At 36.3% G+C, this 25,528-nt stretch overlaps 1 protein-coding gene across 1 annotated transcript in view; it reads left to right on the top strand.

The window, feature by feature from the left end:
• The window catches only part of RGS22 (regulator of G protein signaling 22), a 160,496-nt gene that overhangs the window by 121,024 nt on the left and 13,944 nt on the right, over positions 1–25,528 (top strand). Inside the window, exons 22-24 of the mRNA XM_081258376.1 lie at positions 1,753–1,932; positions 6,073–6,231; positions 17,905–18,003. Of these exons, the coding sequence (XP_081114502.1) occupies positions 1,753–1,932; positions 6,073–6,231; positions 17,905–18,003 (438 nt within the window). The remainder of the gene's footprint in view (positions 1–1,752; positions 1,933–6,072; positions 6,232–17,904; positions 18,004–25,528) is intronic.

Raw genomic sequence — 25,528 nt, 5'->3', positions numbered from 1 at the left:
TAATGGTAATTGGGAGTGTTTCCTTAATTTCTCTTTCAGGTTTTTCATCATTAGTGTATAGGAATGCAAGAGATTTCTGTGCATTAATTTTGTATCCTGCTACTTTACCAAATTCATTGATTAGCTCTAGTAGCTTTCTGGTAGAATCTTTAGGATTCTCTATGTATAGTATCATGTCATCTGTAAACGGTGACAGCTTTACTTCTTTTCTAATTTGGATTCCTTTTATTTCTTTTTCTTCTCTGATTGCTGTGGCTAAAACTTCCAAAACTATGTTGAATAATAGCGGTGAGAATGGGCAACCTTGTCTTTTCCTGATCTTAGAGGAAATAGTTTCAGTTTTTCACCATTGAGAACAATGTTGGCTGTGGGTTTGTCATATATGGCCTTTATTATGTTGAGGTAAGTTTCCTCTATGCCTACTTTCTGGAGAGTTTTTATCATAAATGGGTGTTAAATTTTGTCAAAAGCTTTTTCTGCATCTATTGAGATTGTCCTATGGTTTTTATCCTTCAGTCTGTTAATATGGTGTATCACAGTGATTGATTTGTGTATATTGAAGAATCCTTGAATTCCTGGGAGAAACCACAGTTGATCATAGTGTATGATCCTTTTAATGTGCTGTTGGATTCTGTTTGCTGGTATTTTGTTGAGGATTTTTGCATCTGTTTTCATCAGTGATATTGGCCTGTAGTTTTCTTTTTTTGTGACATCTTTTGTCTAGTTTTGGTATCAGGGTGATAGGGGCCCCCTAGAATGAATTTGGGAGTGTTCCTCCCTCTGCTATATTTTGGAAGAGTTTGAGAAGGATAGGTGTTAGCTTTTCTCTAAATGTTTGATAAAATTCACCTGTGAAGCCATCTGGTCCTGTTCTTTTGTTTATTGGAAGATTTTTAATCACAGTTTCGATTTCAGTGCTTGTGATTGGTCTGTTTATATTTTCTATTTCTTCCTGGTTCAGTCTCGGAAGGTTGTGCTTTTATAAGAATTTTTCCATTTCTTCCAGGTTGTCCATTTTATTGACATAGAGTTGCTTGTAGCAATCTCTCATGATCCTTTGTATTTCTGCAGTGTCAGTTTTTACTTCTCCTTCTGTTGATTTGAGTCTTCTCCCTTTTTTTCTTGATGAGTCTGGCTAATGGTTTATCAATTTTGTTTATCTTCTCAAAGAACCAGCTTTAAGTTTTATTGATCTTTGCTATTGTTTTCTTCATTTCTTTTTCATTAATTTCTGATCTGATCTTTATGATGCCAGTAGATATTGAGGCTTTAAAGGACAGGTGCTGTGTCTTGGGGTTTAGCTCAGTGTCTGCCATGTAGCAGGAACTTAATATGAATTTGTTAAGTGAGTCAAAGTAGACACTAAAGCTGCTCCTTTGCCAGGAGAAGAAACAATCAGGATTAAATGAAACCCGTATTTACGTAAGGTATGTGCATCAAAGTCTTAGGTTCCTTTAAAAGGCAGAGATTGACAGAATGGGTGGGAAAAACATGGAACTAGATGCTATCAATGAGACACACATAGATATGAAGACACAGGGTAGGAGCAAAAAAGAAAAAAAATTCTTAGGTTCTTCAAATCCAAGAGAAATAAAAGCTATGATTTTTTAAGATAGTCTTGACATGTCCCAGTAACCTCTTGACCTGAAGTTAAAATATATATATATTAACTGACAGACATATTGGCACATTCTATAAAGTATTCTGTTAATGCATTAATCATATATTGTTCTATCTTTCCTCCTTGTTTAGGACTTGTGCCATTCTCACTGTAATGAGTCCCTCATCCACAAGAAGATCATGACTATTATCAACTGCTTTATTAATTCCAGTATTCCACCAGCTTTACAAATTGACATTCCATTAGAGCAAGCCCAGAAGATTATTGAACACAGGAAGGAGTTGGGACCATATGTATTTAGAGAGGCACAGGTAAGAAATCAGGGCATGTAGTAAGCATACTTTAAAATAGGTAAACAATCTAGATATTCTTTAAAAGTTTTTGCATTATTCATATTTGGCAAGGCTCTAATCCTCCTAATCCTGGGTTATTCTATTTAATTTAAAAAATGTTGCATATGCCACAGAACATAGAAACTAGTAACTTACTATTTTGTTGATGATAGTATACAGCAAATACAATTATTTAAATTCTATACTTTGACTTTGCATGGTTATCATTTTATTTCTAACTTTTAAAACTCCAGCTAATTACTCCTTCCTTTCCCACCATTCATATTTCCTTTTAAAATGTCTGCTACCACAAAAATGTGTAAAATGTGTGTCCCAAGATTTGTATATTTTTAAAGGTTGGAATATTCACATAGCTCATAAAATAAGTGAGAGGAGATTTAAGTACCCAACCAACGTAAAGTACACAAGCTCATGAAAGGAAAATCATGGCTGTTAACCTACTCAAGTTACTTCTTTTTAGGATAAATAATAGAAAACAGTGATTTGCTGAACATAATTTATTTGCATTTTGAAAAGCCTTTTAGTGATGTTCCTGAAAAATGATTAAGAAAAATACATTATAATAGGGGTAATATGGAAGGCCATGTCACAATTTAAGTGATATGAAACAGAGATTTAGGGTATGATTGCCCTTGAGCATGGAAAAAGACCATTATTCCTTAATATTCATTTGCAAGCCAGCTGTGTTCTAAGTCCTAAAAGGAACTGAAAGTAGACTCACAATCCAATTATGCATTGAATAGGCAAAAATAAAGAAGAATGATTGAGGATGTGCTAGAGAGAAATAGAAAAAACATGGTGTCAGAATTGTAGCATCTGTTAATGAAAAGATGACTTAGCCTAGCCTAGGTCTCCTGATAGCCGGGAGACCATCTAGCCTCAATTCTGATGGTGAATGTCTGGAGCTGCTTACGTAGGTTGGTTCCACCACACTGTCCAGGGATTGCAGCCAGTGAACTTTATTGGAGTCCCCTAGTTTAGGCCTCCTACCTGATTTTCCAAAACAAAGCCCCAAACATATCTTAAATATGGACTTCTGAGTATCAGAAAACAAGAGAATATTTAGGGGCCTCACCTCACCAAATCTATTGTTTCTGTGTTCTGTAAGGAAGCTCAGAGAATGGCATATCTCCTACCCAGGTATGCAAGCCAGAGATCTGGTTGCCATCTTCATGTCTTCCCTATCCTTCATTCCTTACCTTTGGAGATCTTCAGTCACTAATATGTATCCGTTTATCTCCTTCTTATCTGTTATTCTATCTACTTTTCTCCAACTCCATGCCACTACCTCAGTTCACATCTGCAATGTCTCACATTGATTACCAGAATTCCCTGCCTCTAGGCTCTCTCAAAACCATTTAACTCACTGCAGACAGATCCATCTTTTCAAAATGTATATTTGATCATGTCACTTCTCTGCTTTCAATTTCAATTACTCCCCATTGTCTTCAGAATGAAGACCAAGCTCCTTACTACATATTTCTCTAGCCACATGTCTTCCCACTCCCTGCCATCTGTCTCCCAGTCTTACTGAAATATTTGTACTTCCATAAATAGGGCTTACTTTCTTGCTTCCAGAGCTTTTTACAGTATCATCTTCTCTCTCTTATGCTTCTATGATATCTTGTATTTGTCCCTGTCAGAACACTTATCACACAGAATGGAAATTGGCTATTCTCATGCCTCACTTTCCCATCGAACTGTAAGGTCTTTGAGCCTAGGGAATGTTTCTTATTTGCCTTTGTGGCCTGTGTGCGTAGCATAGAGTAGACACTCAGTAACATTTTTGAACATATGAATGAATGATGTGAGAATAGATGGATCATGACAGGAACAGATCAAATTTGACATGAGAGCAAAGTTGAGCAAAAGGGTGAATAGTAACTGTAAAAATCGCCTGTTTTAGTATTGTTTTCACTATAGCAGTGGTCCCCAACCTTTTTGGCACCAGGGACCGGTTTCGTGGAAGACAGTTTTTCCATGGACCCGGGGTGGGGGCATGGGTGGATGGTTTTGGGATGATTGAAGCACATTACATTTATTGTGTACTTTATTTGTATTATTATTACATTGTAATATATAATGAAATAATTATACAAGCCACTATAATGCAGAATCAGTGGGAGCCCTGAGCTTGTTTTCACTTGCCACTCACTGATAGGGTTTTGATATGAATTTGCAAGCAATTGATTTATTATGGTCTCTGTGCAGTCAAACCCTCTGCTAACGATAATCTGTATTTGCAGCCGCTCCCCAGCGCTAGCATCACCTCCTCAGCTCCACCTCAGATCATCGGGCATTAGATTCTCATAAGGAGTTCGCAACCTAGATCCCTCGCATGTGCAGTTCCCAGTAAGGGTCACGATCCTTTGAGAATCTAATGCCGCCGCTGATCTGACAGGAGGTGGAATTCAGGCAGTACTGTGAACGATGGGGGGCGGCTGTAAATACAGATGAAGCTTTGCTGGCTCACCCACTGCTCACCTCCTGCTGTGCAGTCCTGTCCATGGCCTGGGGGTTGGGGACCCCTGAAGTATAGCATCTGCATGTCCCCCATCTGCATTCCTAATAGCTTGAAAGTTTTCATCACTCAGCCATATTTTCACTGGCCCTTCTCACTCATACTAGAGCATTGCCCATCTGCTGGCAGTGAGCAAAGTAGCTCTATATTTATTCAAACATTTACTTATCCACAGTTTGGTTATCTTTGAAGGTTTTGGAGGTACAGGACAATTTTCATGAATAACATGTATGTTATTAACCTTAATTGCAACTTTTAGAAATAGAGCAATTTTATGTCTACCTTGAAAAATTGTATCCTAATAGGGTGACTTTTACTGGAAAGCCTTCTAGATGAAAATAAGTATATTTGAGAGCTGGAATGACTCAGGTTTTGGAGGGGTAACTGAGAAATAGGGTCAATAGTTGGTAAATAGAGGTGGAGGAGTATTTAAGTTTAAAAAGTGCATATAAAAACTACCATGATCATTTAACATTGGAGAAGGGGATTACTTAATTAAATGCATGGCAGATAAATGTAAATGAAAAATTTTTTAAAGCCTGCACTTCATCACATAAAGTATGTTTAGCTTTTGTGTTCACAATCCCAAGAGGCTATAGAATTCAATGACAAGATAGTATTGTAAAGGGAATAAATAGTTTTACTAATGATACTCATGTACAGAAACGAGGAGTCATGAAATATATCAATTCAGGACGCTGTTGATCACTGCAGCATTTACTTTTTAAAAATTCCACTTTCCCCTTGAAGAGTTGGCTTAGAGCCTAATGGGTTAGTTCATTTTTCTCCAGGGCATTAGGTGTAGGCCATTCCCAGCAACAAAACGTTGGACTTGATCTGATGTGGCAAGTCCTACCTTCTTGGAAGTAATGTATGCCTCTGGAACTAATGGAAAAACTTGGCATGGGAATTTGAGCAACAGTTCTTATCTCTATAAATATCACAATTAATCACTTAATGTAGAGTGTCCTAAGAAAGCATTTGTGCAGGATACCACTCTGCTTTTTAAATGTTACTTTTCTTGCTCTCACATAAAAGAGAGATTATATCATTTAAAAGTTACTCAAGATTTATTCTTAGATCTGCAGCTTTGTTTAAGAGCTTTTCCAGAGGCAAAATGGTATTTTCTTTCTCTAAAAGAAGGGAAAGGGGACCAGAGAGGAGTTCCCCTTGATGGGCTGAATATTTGAAATACTTGCATAAAACAGCAGAGTGTGTGGCAGATCAACTGATATATGTTTTCAAAGAAAACATAAATTTCTTATTTAAAAAGACCTAATGGATTCTTTATTAATGCAATCAACTGGATAGGGAAACATAAAGCATAAAGTGACTTTTAACTGTATTTAAGAGTATGTTTTTTTTAAAAGAAAGACTTCTCATTGGTAGTAAAATAACATTGATGATAAGCATGTGCTGAACTAAACTATACCAAGATGTCTGGAGACAATAAGTTGGAGGAAACATGCTGTGTATTAAAGAATAGAATAGTTAATCCATTATTATGGTGAATTAGAGTTTAAATTGGTACATTTGTATAAAACTGTAATCTGAGACATACTTTGTTTTATATACAGATGACAATTTTTGGAGTTCTGTTTAAGTTTTGGCCTCAGTTTTGTGAGTTTAGGAAGAACTTAACTGATGAAAAAATTATGAGTGTTTTGGAGAGAAGACAAGAATATAGTAAGCAGAAAAAAAGATTGGTAGTCACGGAAGACGAAAAATTTGCAAAGGTGAGACAAGAATCATTTTGGGTTTAATCAGACTTTTAAAAGTTATGTGATATGTGTAGAAGAATTTGGGCTGAGCAAAAATACAGAGAAGTTATAGAATACAGATTTTAGTGGTTTTTAAAGCCTTCAGTCAGAGGTTTCAGACTTGTTTTTGAATTTTAAAAAATTTATCTCAAATGACATCTCTTCTATGTACCTCTCTTGGAGAACACTTTATATTGTCTTGTGAATACGTTTTTGCATCTGTCTTTCTCACTGGACTGAGATCCTCAAAGATACCATCTGTCTTATTAAACAGTTCTACCACTATCCAGCACATGCTCAATTATAAATTATTGTTTACCAAATAAATATGGGAATGAATGAATGAATGAAAAAATATTAGGTACTGGGGGCAGCATTTTCAATATGAAAATTAGAGAATGATATATGACTGTGAAATTTACAAATGTAAGTCATAAATTGTCCAGCCTGCCTATTTGTCTTTTAGTCTGTCCATTCATTTATCAGTTCCTCTATCTTTATATTTATTTATTTTCCTTGACTTGAAAAGGGATAACAAGTAATATATTTCATCTTATTTGTAAGCTTATCCCTATTGTGTGTTTTAAAAGAAATTTAAAAGATAATCTAGGGGCTTCCCTTGTGGCGCAGTGGTTGAGAGTCTGCCTGCCGATGCAGGGGACGTGGGTTCGTGCCCTGGTCTGGTAAGATCCCACATGCCACGGAGTGGCTGGGCCCATGAGCTATGGCCGCTGAGCCTGCGCGTCCGGAGCCTGTGCTCCACAACGGGAGAGGCCACAACAGTGAGAGGCCTGCGTACCGCAAAAAAAAAAAAAAAAAGATAATCTAAAGATATAAAAGTAATATAATTATAACACCCATATGTGCACAGGTCAAAATAAACACTTAACATTTTCCTCATTTGCCTTTCATTTTTCCTTAAGAAGTGAAATACTGCAGAAGAGTAAACTCTCTTAACTCCAGCCCTGAGTTCTATTACCCTCCCCATCTCCAAGAGCAACCATTAAGTTTGGGGTATGTTCTCCCAGCTCCTTTTTAAGATAGTGTTTTATATGGGTGTATGGATTCATAAACAATCCAGAGGACTATTTTGTATGTATTTTAACTTACGTGATGGTACCATATTTTATTAGTCTTCTCAGGCTACCATAGCAAAATATCAGAGACTGGATGGCTAAAACAACAGAAATTAATTTCCTCATAGTTCTGGAGACTAGAAGTCCCAAATCAAGGTGCCAGCTAATACGATTCTTGGTGAGACCTCTCCTCCTGTCTTGAAAATGGCCACCTTCTTGTTATGTCCTCACAAGTTGGGGAGAAAAAGAGTTCTCTCTCTCTTCCTCTTCTTATAAAGCCACAGTTTCTTTGGATTAGGACCCTACCCTTATGACCTCATTGAACCTTAAGTACCTCTTAAAGACCCTATCTCATGATACAGACACAGTGGACGTTAGGGCATCAACATATGAATTTGGGGAGACACAATTCATTCCATAGCACATATTGTGCTTTCTACATCTTGCATTTAAAATTCAATTTTGTCTTTTAATTCTACTCACACTGCTCTACTTAGATCTCATTTATTCAGTTTAATTGCTGCATTTCCATCATATGAATAAATATACCCTTTTTATTTAACTTTTTTTTTTTTTTAAGTTTGGCTGCGTTGGGTCTTCATTGCCGCACACGACCTTTCTCTAGTTGTGGTGAGTGGGGGCTGCTCTTCGTTGCGGTGCGTGGGGTTCTCATTGCAGTGGCTTCTCTTGTTGCCGAGCACGGGCTCTAGGTGCGAGGGCTTCAGTAGTTGTAGCTCGCAGGCTCTAGAGTGTAGGCTCAGTAGTTGTGGCTCACAGATTTAGTTGCTCCACAGCATGTGGGATCTTACTGGACCAGGGATCGAACCCGTGTCCCTGGCATTGGCAGGTGGATTCTTAACCACTGCACCACCAGGGAAGTCCCTAACTATTTCTTTATTGTTGGATTTTTTTTCAATTTTTACCATTACAAACAGCACTGCAGACAACATTCCTGTAAACGTCTTCATATTCACATGTATAAAAATGTTTTTGGAATGGCTGAGTAAGAGAGTATGAGCGTGTGTCAATCTATATTCCTACTTCTCCCCATTTGGTTTGTTCAGACTATGAAATTTTTGTCAGTCTGTTGATGACAAGTGGTATGTCATCATGCTGATGCATTTATTTACGTTCACCTAATTATTAGTAAGGTGGAACAACTTTTCACATGTTAACTATTCGGATATTTTGATCAGGATTGTAATGAACCTATAGGTCAGTTTGAGAATTGATGTCATAACAATACTGTGTCTTTTATTCCATGAGCACAGTTTATCTCTGTTTAGTTATTCTTTCATTTCTCTCAATGATGATTTGTCATTTTCAATGACAGGTCTTGAGTATATTTTGTGAAATTTATTCCAAAGTATTTCATGTTTAAAATAATGCTATTGCTATTATATTTTTAAATTTCAAATTCCAAATTATTTTTTAGAAAAATTTTTATTTTGAAATAATTAACATTCACAGGAAGTTGCAAAGATAGTAGAGAAGTCCCATGTACCCATCACCCAGTTTCCCCCAGTGGCTACACCTTACATTAACTATATACAATAGTAAAATCAGGAAATTGATAACTGATACAAGGTGTGTGTATAGTTCTGTGCCATTTTGTCACGTGTGTAGATTCAAGTAACCAACACTATATTCAAGATGGACCACAAAGATGTCCCTCGTGACTATAAGTCACGTCCATCCAATTACCCATTATAATGTCTGTTAGCCATGGATCTGTTCCCCATTTAGAAAATTTTGTCGTTTTGAGAATGTTATATAAATAGAATCATACAATATGTGACTGAGACTGGCAGTTTTCACTCTACATAAATACCCTTGAGATCCATCCATGTTGGTGTGTATATCCATAGTTCATCCTCTTTAACTGCTGAGTAGTGCTCTGTGGTACATTGTACCACATTTTAACCATTCACTCATTAGAGGACATTTGAGTTGGTTCCTGTTTTGGGCTATTACAATAAAATGCTAATGTAGTCACTCTTGCCTTCTTCTTCTCCTCCTCCTCCTCCTCCTTCTTCTTCTTTTATTTGAGTGCTTTTATTTAATAATAGCTTTATTGAAATTTAATTCACATACCATAAAATTCACACTGTTAAAGTATACAAGTTTGTGGTTTTAGTATATTTACGGAGTTGTGCAACCATCACTACTACTTAATTTTCATCACCTCAGAAAGAAACTGTACCCATTAGCAGTCACTCCCCTTTACTCCTTCCCTCTCAGCCTCTGGAAGCCACTAATCTGCTTTCTATATCTGGACATTTCATGTAAATTAAATCATACAGCATGTGGTCTTTTATGGCTGGCTTCTTTCACTTAGCATGATATTTTCAAGGTTCATCCATTTTGTAGCATGTTTCACTACTTTATTCTTCTTACAGCCAACTTATATTGCACTATATGGCTGTACTACAGTTTGCTTATCCATTCATCAGTTAATGTACTTTTTGGCTATTATTAATAATGCTGCTATGAACATTCTGTACAACCTTATGTATAGACATGTTTTAATTTTTCTTGGGACCTAGAAGTTGAATTGATGGCTCCTTTTGAGGAACTACCAAACTTCTCCAAAGCTACAGAACCATCTTGCTATCTTGATTTTTCACATGGTATATTTTTCCATTCCTTTACTGCCTACATCATTATATTTTAATTAAGTTTCCTGTAAACAGCATATAGTTGTGTCGTGGTGGTGTTTGGTTTTTGTTTTTAGTCTACTCTACGAATCTCTGTTTTTTAATTGGTGTATTTAGTCTGTGTATCTTTAAAGTAATTATTGATATGTTAGTTCTTAACTCTGCCATTTTATTTTTTGTTTTATCTGTTCCCTGTTTCTTTTTTTCTATTTCCTTTGTCTCGCATTCCTGTGGATATACTTGAACATTTCTTAGAATTTCATTTTGCTCTATCTCTGTTTGGATGTTTCAGTGGTTGCTTTAGATATCACATTATACATGCAGAACTTATCGCAGTCTATTGGTGTTGACATTTTACCAGTTTGAGTCTAGAAACTACCTCCCTTTAAGTCTCTTTCCCCTCACCTGTTTATAATTATCCTAAATATTTCTCAACATATATTGAGAACCACATCAGACAATTGTATAATTTTTGCTTCAACCATCAAACATAAATCAGGAAACTCAAGGTGAAAAGTCTACTGTATTTACCCCTAATTTTGCTCTTGCTATTTTTCTTCCTTTTTGGTGTTCCAAGATTTATTATTTTCTTCTTTCTTTTTTCTTTAGTTTTCAGAATTTTGATTATGATGTGTCTTGTGCAGATTTCTTTGGGTTGATTCTGTTTGAGCGTTACTCAGGTTCTTGAGTTTGTATGTTTATATCTTGTGCCAACTTTGGAAGAGGGGAATTTATATTCATATTATATATATGTGTGTATATATGTATATATACACTTTCTTTATGATAGATATTCATGAACCCTTGGGTACCTTATAGCTTCATTTCTGAGAGATTTTTATTTTTTTCAGTCATTTTTTAAGTTCAGTAAACTGTCATTTTACACTGCCTTTTAAAATTTTTTTATCTGTTTCTGTTCTGAGTTTCTTTTTTTAACAACTTTATTGGAGTATAATTGCTTTACAATGGCATGTTAGTTTCTGCTTTATAACAAAGTGAATCAGCTATACATAAACATATATCCCCATATATCCTCCATCTTGCATCTCCCTCGCACCCTCCCTATCCCACCCCTCTAGGTGGTCACAAAACACTGAGCTGATCTCCCTGTGCTATGTGGCTGCTTCCCACTAGATAGCTATTTTACATTTGGTAGTGTATATATGTCAATGCCACTCTCTTACTTCACCCCAGCTTACCCTTTCCCCTCCCAGTGTCCTCAAGTCCATTCTCTACTTCTGCATCTTTATTCCTGTCCTGCCCCTAGGTCCTTCAGAACCCTTTTTTTTAAATTAGATTCCATATATATGTGTTAGCATACTGTATTTGTTTCTCTCTTTCTGACTTACTTCACTCTGTATGACAGAGTCTAGGTCCATCCACCTAACTACAAATAACTCACTTTTGTTTCTTTTTATGGCTGAGTAATATTCCATTGTATATATGTGCCACATCTTCTTTATCCATTCATCTGTCGATGGACACTTAGGTTGCTTCCATGTCCTGGCTATTGTAAATAGAGCTGCAATGAACACTGGTACATGACTCTTCTTGAATTATGGTTTTCTCAGGGTATATGCCCAGTAGTGGGATTGCTGGGTCATATGGTAGTTTTATTTTTAGTTTAGTTTTTTTTTTTTCTTTTTGCGGTATGCGGGCCTCTCACTGTTGTGGCCTCTCCCGTTGCGGAGCACAGGCTCCGGACGCGCAGGCCCAGAGGCCATGGCTCACGGGCCCAGCCGCTCCGCGGCATATGGGATCCTCCCAGACTGGGGCACGAACCCGTATCCCCTGCATCAGCAGGCGGACTCTCAACCACTGCGCCACCAGGGAGGCCCTATTTTTAGTTTTTTAAGGAACCTCAATATTGTTCTCCATAGTGGTTGTATCAATTTACATTCCCACCAACAGTGCAAGAGGGTTCCCTTTTCTCCACACCCTCTCCAGCATTTATTGTTTGTAGATTTTTTGATGATGGCCATTCTGACCGGTGTGAGGTGATACCTCATTGTAGCTTTGATTTGCATTTCTCTAATGATTAGTGATGTTGAACATCCTTTCATGTGTTTGTTGGCAATCTGTATTATCTTCTTTGGAGAAATGTCGATTTAGGTCTTCTGCCCATTTTTGGATGGGGTTGTTTTGTTTTTTTGATATTGAGCTGCATGAGCTGCTTGTAAATTTTGGAGATTAATCCTTTGTCAGTTGCTTCATTTGCAAATATTTTCTCCCATTCTGAGGGTTGTCTTTTCATCCTGTTTATGGTTTCCTTTGCTGTGCAAAAGCTTTGAAGTTTCATTAGGTCCCATTTGTTTATTTTTGTTTATATTTCCATTTCTCTAAGAGGTGGGTCAAAAAGGATCTTGCTGTGATTTATGTCATAGAGTGTTCTGCCTATGTTTTCCTCTAAGAGTTTGATAGTGTCTGGCCTTACATTTAGTCTTCAATCCATTTTGAGTTTATTTGTGTGTGTGGTGCTAGAGAGTGTTCTAATTTCATTCTTTCACGTGAAGCTGTCCAGTTTTCCCAGCACCACTTATTGAAGAGGCTGTCTTTTCTCCATTGTATATTCTTGCTTCCTTTATCAAAGATAAGGTGACCATATGTGCGTGGGTTTATCTCTGGGCTTTCTATCCTGTTCCATTGACCTGTATTTCTTTTTGTGCCAGTACCATAGTGTCTTGATTACTGTAGCTTTGTAGTATAGCCTGAAGTCAGAGAGTCTGATTCCTCCAGCTCCATTTTCCTTTCTCAAGATTGCTTTGGGGGCCTCCCTGGTGGTGCAGTGGTTAAGAATCCACCTGCCAATACAGGGGACACGGGTTTGAGCTCTGGTCCGGGAAGATCCCACATGCCGCGGAGCAGCTAAACCTGTGTGCCACAACTACTGAGCCTGCACTCTAGAGCCCACGAACCACAACTACCGAAGCCCGCAAGCCACAACTACCGAAGCCCGCGAGCCACAACTACTGAAAGCCCGCACGCCTAGAGCCCGTGCTCCGCAACAAGAGAAGCCACTGCAATGAGAAACCCATGCACTGCAACGAAGAGTAGCCACCGCTCCCTGCAACTAGAGAAAGCCTGCGCACAGCAACGAAGACCCAACTCAGCCAAAAAGAATAAATATATTAAAAATAAATAAAGTAAAAAAAGAGATTGCTTAGGCTATTCGGTGTTCCTGAGTTTCTGCATTTATGGTTTGGAGTATTTCATATTTGAAAATGTTTGTGTAGGGATATTTTATCCACTTTGGGCTCCTATGTTAGAGTTTTCCTCTGATTCATGATTAGATTTCTTGGAGAGTAGTGTCATCAGCTAAAATATTGGAGTTCTCATTTTCTGTTTTATTCTTGTAATGGTTTTATATGCATATCACCTGCCATTTTCTGCTCATTTTGAAATGTCTTATATTTTCCTCAACCACCAATAATAGGGAGCAGTCAGAACTCTTACACACTATGGATGGGAGTGTACATTGATAGTCACTTTAGAAAACAATTTGACTTTATCCAGTAAATTAAAAGATGCACTTAGCCTTCAACTTGTCAAATCTACTTGAATAATTCATGGACACAAATATCAGGAGATATATCCTAGAATAATTCATGGACACAAATATCAGGAGATATATCCTAGAATAATTCATGGACACAAATATCAGGAGACATGCACATGGTTTATGCTTTCTATAGCAAAAAATCAGAAGCTATTCAAATGTCTATTAACAGGAGATTGGAAAAACAAATTCAGATAGTAGAATACTGTGCTGTGATGGAAAACAAATAAACTAACCACAATAGTAAACATAGATGTATAGCAGGAGTATAATGTTGAGTGGAAAATTTGCAAATGAATAGAACCAGTCAATTCTGCTTATATAAAGTTAAAATTCATATAAAACTAATCAATACAAATGTGGGAAGCTAAGAAAAAGAAATGATAAACATACAAAATTCAGTATAGCGGTTACCTTCATGGGTTGGGTGGAGATAGATGATGGGATTGGAGAGTGACACAAAGGGGAACAGAAGTACTGGTGATATTGCATTTCTTAAGCTTTGGTGGTATATTTATTCATATCTTATGTGAGTGCTATAAATGTTTTTGTAAGTATTTAATATATAATAACATTTTTATATGAATGATGCTACAAAAAATTATCACATTTTCAGAAGCTTATCTTTGGTTGATGTATTCTATCATCCAGAAGTTGAGGGCATTTCCAGTACCCTCAGGGAATGAGAATCAGGGAAGACATAAGAGCGAGAAAATAGGAAGATGTGTCTGCAAAATCTTGCTTCTACTGAATCAGTTCTTCACAATGTGGCTTCACGTATCTTTGTTGATGTATTGTGAGTTCTTTAACCATGCAGCAAATATATACACATATATATCCCATGTATGGAAATGAAATGTTATTAAACTTAAATATAATTATTTTTGGCTTATTTATTTTAACAATTTCTGCAATTATTTCCCTTCCAGTGGTTTAGGTGATAAATGATAGATCAAATAATACAAAAGCTGATTTCCCCCTCAAACCAACTATGCATCTGGCCCCATCTATATAATCTGACGAAAAGCAGAGTTCACTAAATAAAAATCGTCTCATTTACCTTCTCCAGTCCCTTGAGGCAAGTCCATGTCTGACTGAGCTGCCTGAATGTGATCCTAAGTTGGTAGGCTCAATAAGGAAATATATTTGAAGGGTTGATGTAGGGAGAAAAAATAGAATGTTGTCTAACATGTATGCTTGGAGCTCTTTTCTGATTCCACCCGTGGCACATGAATAACTTCACCAATCAGATGAGTCTCACGTGAGTCTGCTGCATTTTCTACTAATGTGGCCTAAATAGTCTCTCAAAAGAGCTTCCCCTCCTAATCCTTTTCCTGCTTCTTTCACCAGACTTTTACTGATCATCTACTACATAGAGTTTCATTGATCATCTATTCATATTGATCCCTACTACATATGCTAGGGATATGAATATAATTTACATATAGTGTAAGGATAGATAGATATACACATACACTTAACTGAAAAGAATATAAACAAAAACTGAAATCCCAGAAAATGAGGAGTTAATTATTTGTGAGGGAAAGGTAAAGGATCTCAAAGAATAGGTAAATTTGAGTTAGTCTTAAATAGTATTTTAACAAATGGTTCTAAATATATGCTTATTGAATAAAGAATATAGAAGTAAGGAGGATATAAAGATCTCTTACTGTATCCTAAACAGGAAGAACTTCACAGCTCTCTAAGTGTCATCCCAAGTATTTTCAATTTGCTTAGATATATGATAAACATATTGTCTGAAACAAAAGTTGAAATATACAGTGTGATGAGGGTAGAGAAAATCTGAAATTGCTGCTTCTCCAGAAAATCCAGGATGTATCTTTATATCGTCCATATTATACTTCAGTTATGGAAATGCAAATGTCCTTAAGTGATTTTCTGATCTGTCCATATCTGTCAACTGGTAACTGCTAACAGGGTTAGGTACAAATATTGACATTCGTTTTGTAGGGTGAATAATCCTAAAGAAAACATAGGAATTCTACTTCTGAATATTCTTACTTTACACAATAAACATATTGCCATCACTTATTAGTAACTACAAATTTCACACATGCATTTATTTTAACATGGAAAGTGTAAGCTAAGGAAGACCAGTAGAGTCGACATTTGTTCCAGGATTTTATTGTCAATGAAGACGTATGAGGAAATGTTGGAAAAAGTGAATATGGGAAACTCATAATTTTTTTGTAACGTAAAAGTGTATCCTCTGAAAAAAATCACTGAAAAATATTGGACTTCCTTAGGTAACCATGGGCACGACCCATAACCCTCTTAACCTCAAATTCATCTATCGACTAATGGTGATGCTATTAATCTCATATGATTTGAGAGGGATTCATTGAAATGATATGAATAAAAGAATATGTAAGATATTCCACTATACAATTGTAAGGTATCATTTGATCTGAGACAATATAGTATAGTGGTTAGGAGGGCAGCTTCTAGAGTCAGACTGCCTGGTTTTGAATCCTAGCCTTATCATTGATCAGTTCTAATATCTCAGGGAAACCACTTCACTTCCAAAAACCTCATTTTTTTTTTTCAGGAAAATGGAAATAGTAATAGAACTTACATCACAGGGTAGAATTAAATATAGTATGTGAAGAATAATACATGTCATAAAGTAAATATTAGTTATTTTTAATATTGTAGCAGTAATTGGCCTTCTTTATAATAAAAATACTAATATCAATTATATCCTTCATCTCTCTTTCTTATAAAGGAATCAAATGAAACTAGGTAATCTGAAGAAAGTTATGACAGGAGAAACAATCTCATGGAAAACTTTCATGTAGTTTAATATCAAGTACTTAAAATGAACAGTGGCAAATTCATTAACAAAGGATCAGTAAAAAAATTTTAAATTTTAAATGGCCAAAACCAAGGTTAAAAGACAAATTGGGAAAACATAAAATGTATGATATGTTATAAAAATAAATCATAAATACTCTTAACAAAAAAATAGGGCAAAGGGCATCAACAGGCAATTCTCAAAAGAAATACAACTGATTAAAAGCATTAAAAGATGTTCAGCCTCACTAGTAACCAAAGACGTGTAGACTGGCAAAGAAGAAAATATCCAGTGTTGGTTGAGGGTATGAGGAAGAGGCCTGCAGATTCATGCATTATTGGAGAAAGTGTAAAATGGTGCTTTGTTTCTGAAGGGCAGTTTGACAACTTTTATTGTTTAAGATGTTCATTCTTTTTAATCTGGCAGATAGACTTCTAGACATTTATTCTAAAGGAGAGAATTTTAAAAGTGCAGAAAGATGTTTGTATACAGCATTGTTTATAATAGTAAAAATTTTAAATGACTTAAATTTCTAATAACAGGTATTGGTTAAATCATCTATGGTACATTCCTTTACTAGAATATTATTTACCTGTTGAACTGATAATGTAGTTTATTCTTTAATCATTCAACAAATATTTGAGTGTATAAGACCATTCAGGGCTTCTCTGATGGTACAGTGCTTAAGAATCCGCCTGCCAATGCAGGGAACACGGGTTCAAGCCCTGTTCTGGGAAGATCCCACATGCTGCGGAGCAACTAAGCCCACGTGCCACAACTACTGAAGCTTGCGTGCCTAGAGCCCGTGCTCCACAACAAGAGAAGCCACTGCAATGAGAAGCCCGCGCACTGCAAGGAAGAGTAACCCCCGCCCGCTGCAACTAGAGAAAGCCCGTGCGCAGCAATGAAGACCCAACACAGCTAAAAATAAAATAAATAACTTTTTTAAAAAGACCATTCATCCAGTGAAAATGATGATGTAATTTATGCATTCCATCATCCAACAAATATTTAAGTATATACTCTGTGTTCTGCAGTAGGCATACTTGGTGAATGATACAAAGACCCTGCCCTTATATTCCTGTTCTTTATTTATTCACAGAGAAATGTTTTCATGATATTTTTCGTTAAAAAGCAGATTTTAAAAGAGCTTGTATAGTGTGATTCCATTTATATGAAATTTAGGTTATAAAATATCAATATTCAAGTTATAGATTATATCTAAGCATTTGTCTAGTGAGAAGTTTGGATGGATGTTCATGAAAATGTAGTGGTTTTTCTTGGAAGCTAGAATTTGGAGGTGATCATTACATTCTACTTTATAATTTCTCATTTATTTTTTAATATTTTTATATTAGTATGAAAGAAATTAAAGATCATAACAGTAGAATATGTCATATTCATGACATTGACTTGATGAAACCTTGTGGTGTGATGCTTACCACAAAATATTTTTTCATATGATGTTATGACTTCTGAACTGTAAGTTTATGTTAATATAGTGTTACCCCTTTTTTGGAATAATTTAATTTAATATAATTACAGGATGGAATCAAACAATATCCAAGTACTTCAGGATCTGCTATCAAAACAGCTACTTTAATCAGTGACCCAGGTTTAGGCCTGCAAGCATACGGCCGACAGGTAAGCAGGAAAGATATCCCTTCTTCTGTAGAGCATTGTATAGCAGAATGCAATAACTGAGTCATTTTATAGTAGTAAAGTTGTGTTTGAAAATGAGGCTAAAATTATATCACTAAGAGAGATTGGAAGAGAATTTCCTTGAGCCTTCAGAGAACATTAAAATTTCAGCTGATCCTGGACAACGTACTCAGGGGAAATGATTTCTTGATACATATGAAGAAGATTTTAGTGGCAGAAGTTGAAATAACTATCTTATTGGAAAAGAGATAATGATATAGAATAAGAGAATATATACAGGTTGATATCTTCTCGGGTCAAGAAAAGAAAGAATGTCAGATGCTAGTTTCAGTTTTTTAGATCTCTGAAGTGGTCATAAAATTGACTAATACATCATCATCAACTAATGTAGAGTTTTTATGTTTATATTTACATTTATAACATACATTAATATCATGTCCCAGAAATTTCATAAGTTTAATTTATGTCCATTTTTAAAGACTGGTATTGAAATTGTTTGTATCATATGATAATACTAGCTTAAGAAACAGTCTTTTTGATACTTGAGAATGTCAAATGTGTTCAGCTACCCAGCTAAGATAACCAATAGACTACAAAGCTATTATTAAGAGAAGAGAAATGTCCAATTTTGTGGAACCGTATATTGAAAAAGACATGTCTAAAAGTGTGTTACCTAATAATGCCATTTGGAAGTACATTTATTAGCAAATGACTAGCATTAAGTTTCAGAAACACTGTGTAACAATAAAGTGAGGAGATGTGGAATTAGAGATACTAGGCTTCTAATTTTTACTCTGTCACTTACAAGTCAATATTACTTTGAAGGCTTAAAAAAAATCACTTCTCCTTTGAGCCTGTTTCCTTATCTGTTAAAGAGAGAAAGAAAGAGAAATGAATGATGATGATGATGATGATGATGATGGTGGTGGTGGTGGTGATATCCTGTCATATATCTCAAGACTTTTGTAAGAAACTAAAAAGCTTTTGGAAACAAAAAGCATTTTATAAATATAAATTATTCTTATTCTTATTGCTATTAAGGTACACATGTTGAATTACTCTAGTAATTGATAAAATAATAATACACTATGATTTTGCCAGTGTGGCTGCTCTGTATATGCATCTGTTTCAGGTAGATTTTGCACACTGAAGAATGGTAATTGATCCAAAAGCATAACTACCCCCCTGAAAAAAAAAACTTGGATCTTTCCTAAACACCTAAATTCATAGTCAAGTTGAATGTATAAATGTGACTGAATAGCTGTCAAGAAATCTAAACTTTTTCAACATTGATTCACTGAGAAATAGTACACCAAAACACTCACATCCCTGCCCCACCAACCTAGGGCCAGGGAGTTTAAAACTTTACATCAAAGCCCTAGACAGCCCCAAGACCACAGCAGCCCCACAGCCAGCTGTAAGACCTAACCCACCAACTGGTAGACCAGCACCATCCTGGGATGCCCTGGGCCATAGCCCCACCAATCAGCAAGCCTACATTAGCTCCAAAACCAGTCTCATGACCCAGTCCTGCCAACCGGTGGACCAAGACCAGGACTTCCCTGACCTTGCAGCCATCTGTGCCAGGACCTAGCCCCCCTACCAGTGGCTGACAGCCCCTACACAAGGCAGGTCCTGGCAACCAACCAGACAGGGCCAGCCACGCCAACCAGCACACCTGTAGCAGTCAGCCTGCCACAACAAAAGGACCCAGGCAGTCCACAGAGAGAGCATCCCTAAATCATATAGGTCTGGTGACCAGACAGGAGTGCACTTCTGGCCCCATAGTATGTTTCCTACATAAGACCACTTCTCTAATATCAGGAAACATAACCAACCTACAAAATGCATAGAAATAAAACAGTGAATAGGCAAAATGAGATGACAAAGAAATATGTTCCAAACAGAGGAATAAAATAAAACTCCAGAAGAAGAACTAAGTGGAGATAAGCAATCTACTCAATACAGAGTTTAAGATAATGATCATGAAGATGCTCAAAGAACTTGGGAGAAGAATGGATGAACAGAGTTAGAAGTTTTTAACAAAATTAGAAAATATAAAGATGAACCAAACAGAGCTGAAAAGTGCAATAATTGAAATTAAAAATACTCTAGAAGAAATCAACAAAATGATACAGAGGAACAGATCAGTGAACTGAAAGACAGAATAGTGGAAATCACTGAAGTGGAACAGAAAAAAGAAAAAAAATGTTTTAATGAGGACAGTTTAAGAAACTTCTGGGACAACATCAACCACACTAACATTCACATTATGGAGATCCCAGAAGGAGAAGAAAGAGAGAGAAAGGGGTGGAGAACTTATTTGAACATATAATAGCTGAAAATTTCCCTAACCTGCAAAAGGAAACAGACATCCAGGTCTGGGAAGCTCAGAGTCCCAAACAGGATCAAACCAAAGAGGACTGTAACAAGACATGTTCTATTTAAAATGGCAAAAATTAGTCCTTTCCCACCTTCTGAGATGGCTTGCACTCTGTCTGTGGAATGTGTTTCTCCCAAGGCTGCCCTCACCTTCTGAGATAGCCCACATTCTGTCTGTGGAGTGTGTTTCTCTCTAAATAAACCCACTTCTTACCTAAAAATAAAATAAAATAAAATAAAATGGCAAAAATTAAACATAAAAAGAGACTATTAAAAGCATCAAGGAAAAAGCAACAAGTTATGTATAAGTGAACTCCCATTAGGCTATCAGCTGACTTTTCAGCAGAAACTCTTATCAGCCAGATGGGAATGGCATGATATATTTAAAGTGATGAAAGGGAAAACCTACAACCTACCCAGCAAGGCTTTCATTCAGATTTGAAGGAGATATCAAAAGTTTTACACAAAAGCAAAAGTTAAAAGAGTTTAGCACCACGAAACCAACCTTACGAGAAATGTTAAAGGGACTCCTCTACATGGAAAAGAAAAGGCCACAACTAGAAATGTGAAAATTACAAAAGGAAAAATACTATTGTTAAAGGCAAATATATAGTAAAGGTAGTATATTAACCACTTATAAAGCTAGTAGGAAAGTTAAAAGTAAAAGTCATAAAATCATCTATATCCACAATATGTAGTTAAGGGATACAAAAAAGAAAATGATGTAAAATATGGAGTCATAACTAGTAAATTTGGGGAGAGCAGTAAAAAAATGCAGGGTTGTTAAAATGCATTTGATCTTAAGAGGTCAGCAACATAAGATAACCATATATAGAGAGATATTGCTATATATAAACTTCATGGTAACCACAAACCAAAAATCTGTAACAGGTACACACTCAAAAGAGAAAAAGGAGTACAAACATAACATTAAGGTAGTCATCAAATAAAAAGGGAAGAGAACAAAAGAAGAATAAAGGAAAGAAAATGAACTACAAAACAACCCCAAAACAAATAATAAAATGGCAATAAAAACATACCAAGCAAAAATTACTTTTGATTGGGAGATCAAGATGGCAGAATAGGAGGATGCTGAACTCAGGTCCCCCACGAACACATCAAAAATACATCTACTTGTGAGAACAAACTAGGTTTGCAGAAAGACAGTTCTACAACCAAGGCTGTAAGGAAAGATCTACAGAGTCAGGTAGGAAGTGAGGGGAAGCAATCAGGTCAGGACCTGCACCCCTAGAAGGAGACACAGAAGGGGGGGATATCATGGGCTCAGAGATCCTCCCTGGGGATTAAGGGGTTCAAAGTACATATTGGGAACCCCAGCTCTGAGACCCAACATCAGGAAGACAAGTCCCCTTAGCTTTAGCTGGTTTGAAAACCAGCAGGACTTACTGGAGGGCTGTAAGAAACCTAGACTCCACTCATGCTTGCTTACTCACAAAACAAGGTGGAGGAAGCAGAATGAAACTACCCAGGGCTCTGGCCAGTTTCCCATGGCCATCCCAGCACATGCCCCAGCCTGCACCTGGAACCTGCTCTGGCCCCTCTTTGTTTGGTGCTCTTTCCTTCTCGGATGAAGGTGCCATTATCAGGAGGGAGGAGAGTGCACACTTAGAGGGAAAGGAATCACCTCAGACCTGATCCTCAGTGCTTCCGCTCCAGCAACTTTGGACCCACCCCCACCCCTGATAGGGTGGTGATGGATACTGAGCATAGGAGAGTCCCTTGCTTATATCTGGTGCTGGCTTCAGTCCACAAAGGTGATAGCTACCACAGCAACCTGGGGGAAGACGTGACCTGTGCTTACTTCGTATCCAGCTCTCCCACCAAACCACTGGGCACATGATGACTGCATAGGGACACTCCCATAAAAGGACACCCCTTCGAGACCAGGATAGGTAAACTGTTTCACCTAATTTCATAGAGATATAAAAAGTTAAAATGAGAAGACAGAGGAGTTTTTCTCAAATGAAAGAACAAGAAAAAACTCTGAAAAAAATGAAACATAAATAATTTACCACATAGAGAGTTTATAGCATTAGTAATAAGAATGTTCAATGAACTTGTGAAAATAATGGAAAATACAGTGAACATTTTAACAAGGGACTAGAAAATGTAAAAAAGGACCAGTCAGAGCTGAAGAATACAATACCTAAAATGAAAAACACACTAGAAGTGATTAACAGGAGACTATGTGATACAAAAGAATGCATAAGTGACCTGGAAGGGAGAAAAATGAAAATCACCCAAAAAGAAAAAGAAAACCAAAACTTTTAAATGAGGACAGTTTAAGGGACCTCTAAGACAACATCAAGCATGCTAACATTCACATTATATGTGTCCCAAAACGATAAGAGAGAAAGGGATTGAAAATGTATTTCATGAAATCATGGCTGAAAATTTCCCAACCTGAAGAATGAAATAGATATACAGATATAGGAAATACAGAGAGTCCCAAACAAGATGAACCCAAAGAGACCCACACCAAGACATCATAATTGATTGGCAAAAGTTAACGATAAGGAGAAAATTTTAAAGGCAGCAAGAGAAAAAAAGTCATATATAACCCCATAAGGCAATCAACTAATTTTTCTGCAGAAATTTGCTGGCCAAAAGGGAATGACATGATATATTTAAAGTGCGGAAAGGGAAACACCTACAACATGGGATAGTCTGCCCGGAAAGTTTATCATTCAGAACTGAAGGAGAGATAAAGAACTTATCAAACAAACAAAAACTGAAAGAGTTTCTTAACATGAAACTGGACCTAAAAGGAGTGCTTAAGGGTCTTCTCTAAGAGGAAATAAAGGGCTACAACAAGAAGAGTTTATAGAAAAGGAAAAATCCCACTAATAAAGTCAAATATATAGTAATGGCTGTGGATCAACCACCTAAATAAGCTAGTATGAAGATTAAAAGACAAAACTTGTAAAATCAACTATAACTAAATAAACAGGGGATAATCATGAAGGCGATAAATATGAAATCAAAAACAAAATGTGGGGGAGGGGAGTAAAAAATGTAGAGATTTTAGAATATGTTTGAACTTAAATGACTATCAGTTTAAAACAAATGTAGTTTTACATCAACATATATGAACCCCATTAAAACCACAAATCAAAAACCCACAATTGATACATAGAAATTGGAGAGAAAGGAACACAGGCATACCACTAAAGAAAATCATCAAACCACAAGGGAATAAACTAAAAGAAGAAGAAATGAAAAAACTGCAGAAACAATCAGAAAACAAGTAACAAAATAAGTACATACTTATCAATAATCACTTTAAATGTCAATGGACTAGATACTCCAATGAAAAGTCATAGGGTGGCTGATTGGATTAAAAAAAATCCAGCTACATGTTGCTTACAAGAGATTCATATCAAAGCTAAAGACACACAGATTGAAAGTGAGGGTATGGAAAAAGAAATTTCATGCAAATGGAAATGACAAACTTCCAGTAGCAATACTCAGACAAAATAAACTTTAAAATAAAGACTGTAACAAAAGAAAAAGAAGAGCATTATATAATGATAAAAGGATCAGTACAAGAAGAGAATAGTATACTCGTTAACATATATGCACCCAATACAGGAGCACCTAAATATATAAAGCAAATATTAACAGACATAAAGGGAGAAATTGACAATAATATAATAATAGTAGGAGTAGTCCACTTACATCAATGGATGGATCATCCAGAAAGAAAATCAGTATGGCATAAGTGGTCTTAAATAACACAATAGACCAGTTGGACTTAATAGATGTCTACAGAACATTACATCCTAAAACAACAGAATACACATTCTTTTTGAGTGCACATGGAACATTCTCAAGGATAGATCACATGTTAGGCCACAAAACAAGTCTCAACAAATTTAAGAGGATAAAAATTATACCAAGCATTTTCTCCAACAAATGTTATGAAATGAGAAGTCAATTAAAGAAAGAAAAGTGGGAAAAGAATGAACACCTGGAGACTAAACAACAATCTACTAAAAAACCAACGGGTCAATGAAGAAATCAAAGAGGAAACTAGAAAATACCTCCAGATAAATGAAAATGGAAATGCCACACTCAAAACTGTATGGGATGCAAAGACACAGTAATCAAAACAGCGTGGTATTGGCACAAAAACACACATATAGATCAATGGAACAGAATAGACAGCCCAGAAATAAACCCACATACCTATGGTCAATTAATTTTTGACAAAGGAGGCAAGAACGTACAATGGGAAAAAGATAGTCTCTTCAGCAGGTGCTGTTGGGAAAGTTGGACAGTCACATGTGAACCAATGAAGTTAGAACACACCCTCACACCATACACAAAAATAAACTCAAAATGGCTTAAAGACTTAAACATAAGACACCATAAAACTCCTAGAAGAGATCATAGGCAAAACATTCTCTGACATAAATCATAGCAATGTTCTCTTAGGTCAGTCTCCCAAGACAATAGAAATAAAAGCAAAAATAAACAAATTGGAGTGAATCAAACTGACAAGCTTTTGTATGGCAAAGGAAACCACAAACAAAAGGAAACGACAACCTATGGAATGGGAGAAAATATTTGCAAATGATGCAACCAACAAGGGCTTAACTTCTAAATTATACAAACAGCTCATACAACTCAACAACAACAACAAAAACAACCCAATTGAAAAATGGGCAGAAAACCTAAACAGACATTTCTCCAAAGAAGACATACAGATGGCCAACAGGCACATGAAAAGATGCTCAACATCTCTAATTATTAGAGAAATGCAAATCAAAACTGCAATGAGGTGCCACCTCACACCAGTCAGAATGGCCATCATTTAAAAAAATCTACAAATAACAAATGCTGGAGAGGGTGTGGAGAAAAGGGAACCCTCCTACACTGCTGGTGGGAATGTAAATTGGTACAACCACTATGGAAAACAGTATGGAGTATCCTCAAAGAACTAAAAATAGAGTTGCTATGTGATCCAGCAATCCCACTTCTGGGCATATATGCAGACAATAATTCAAAAAGATACATGCACCTCTATGTTCATAGCAGTACTATTTACAATAGCCAAGACCTGGAAACAACCTAAATGTCCATCAACAGATGAGTAAAGAAG

Source organism: Mesoplodon bidens, assembly GCF_964165515.1.
Source record: "Mesoplodon bidens genome assembly, chromosome: 16".
In the NCBI taxonomy this organism is placed as follows: Eukaryota; Metazoa; Chordata; class Mammalia; order Artiodactyla; family Ziphiidae; genus Mesoplodon; species Mesoplodon bidens.
The sequence above is the reverse complement of the archived record's forward strand: the minus strand, read 5'-3'. Positions and strand labels throughout refer to the sequence as shown.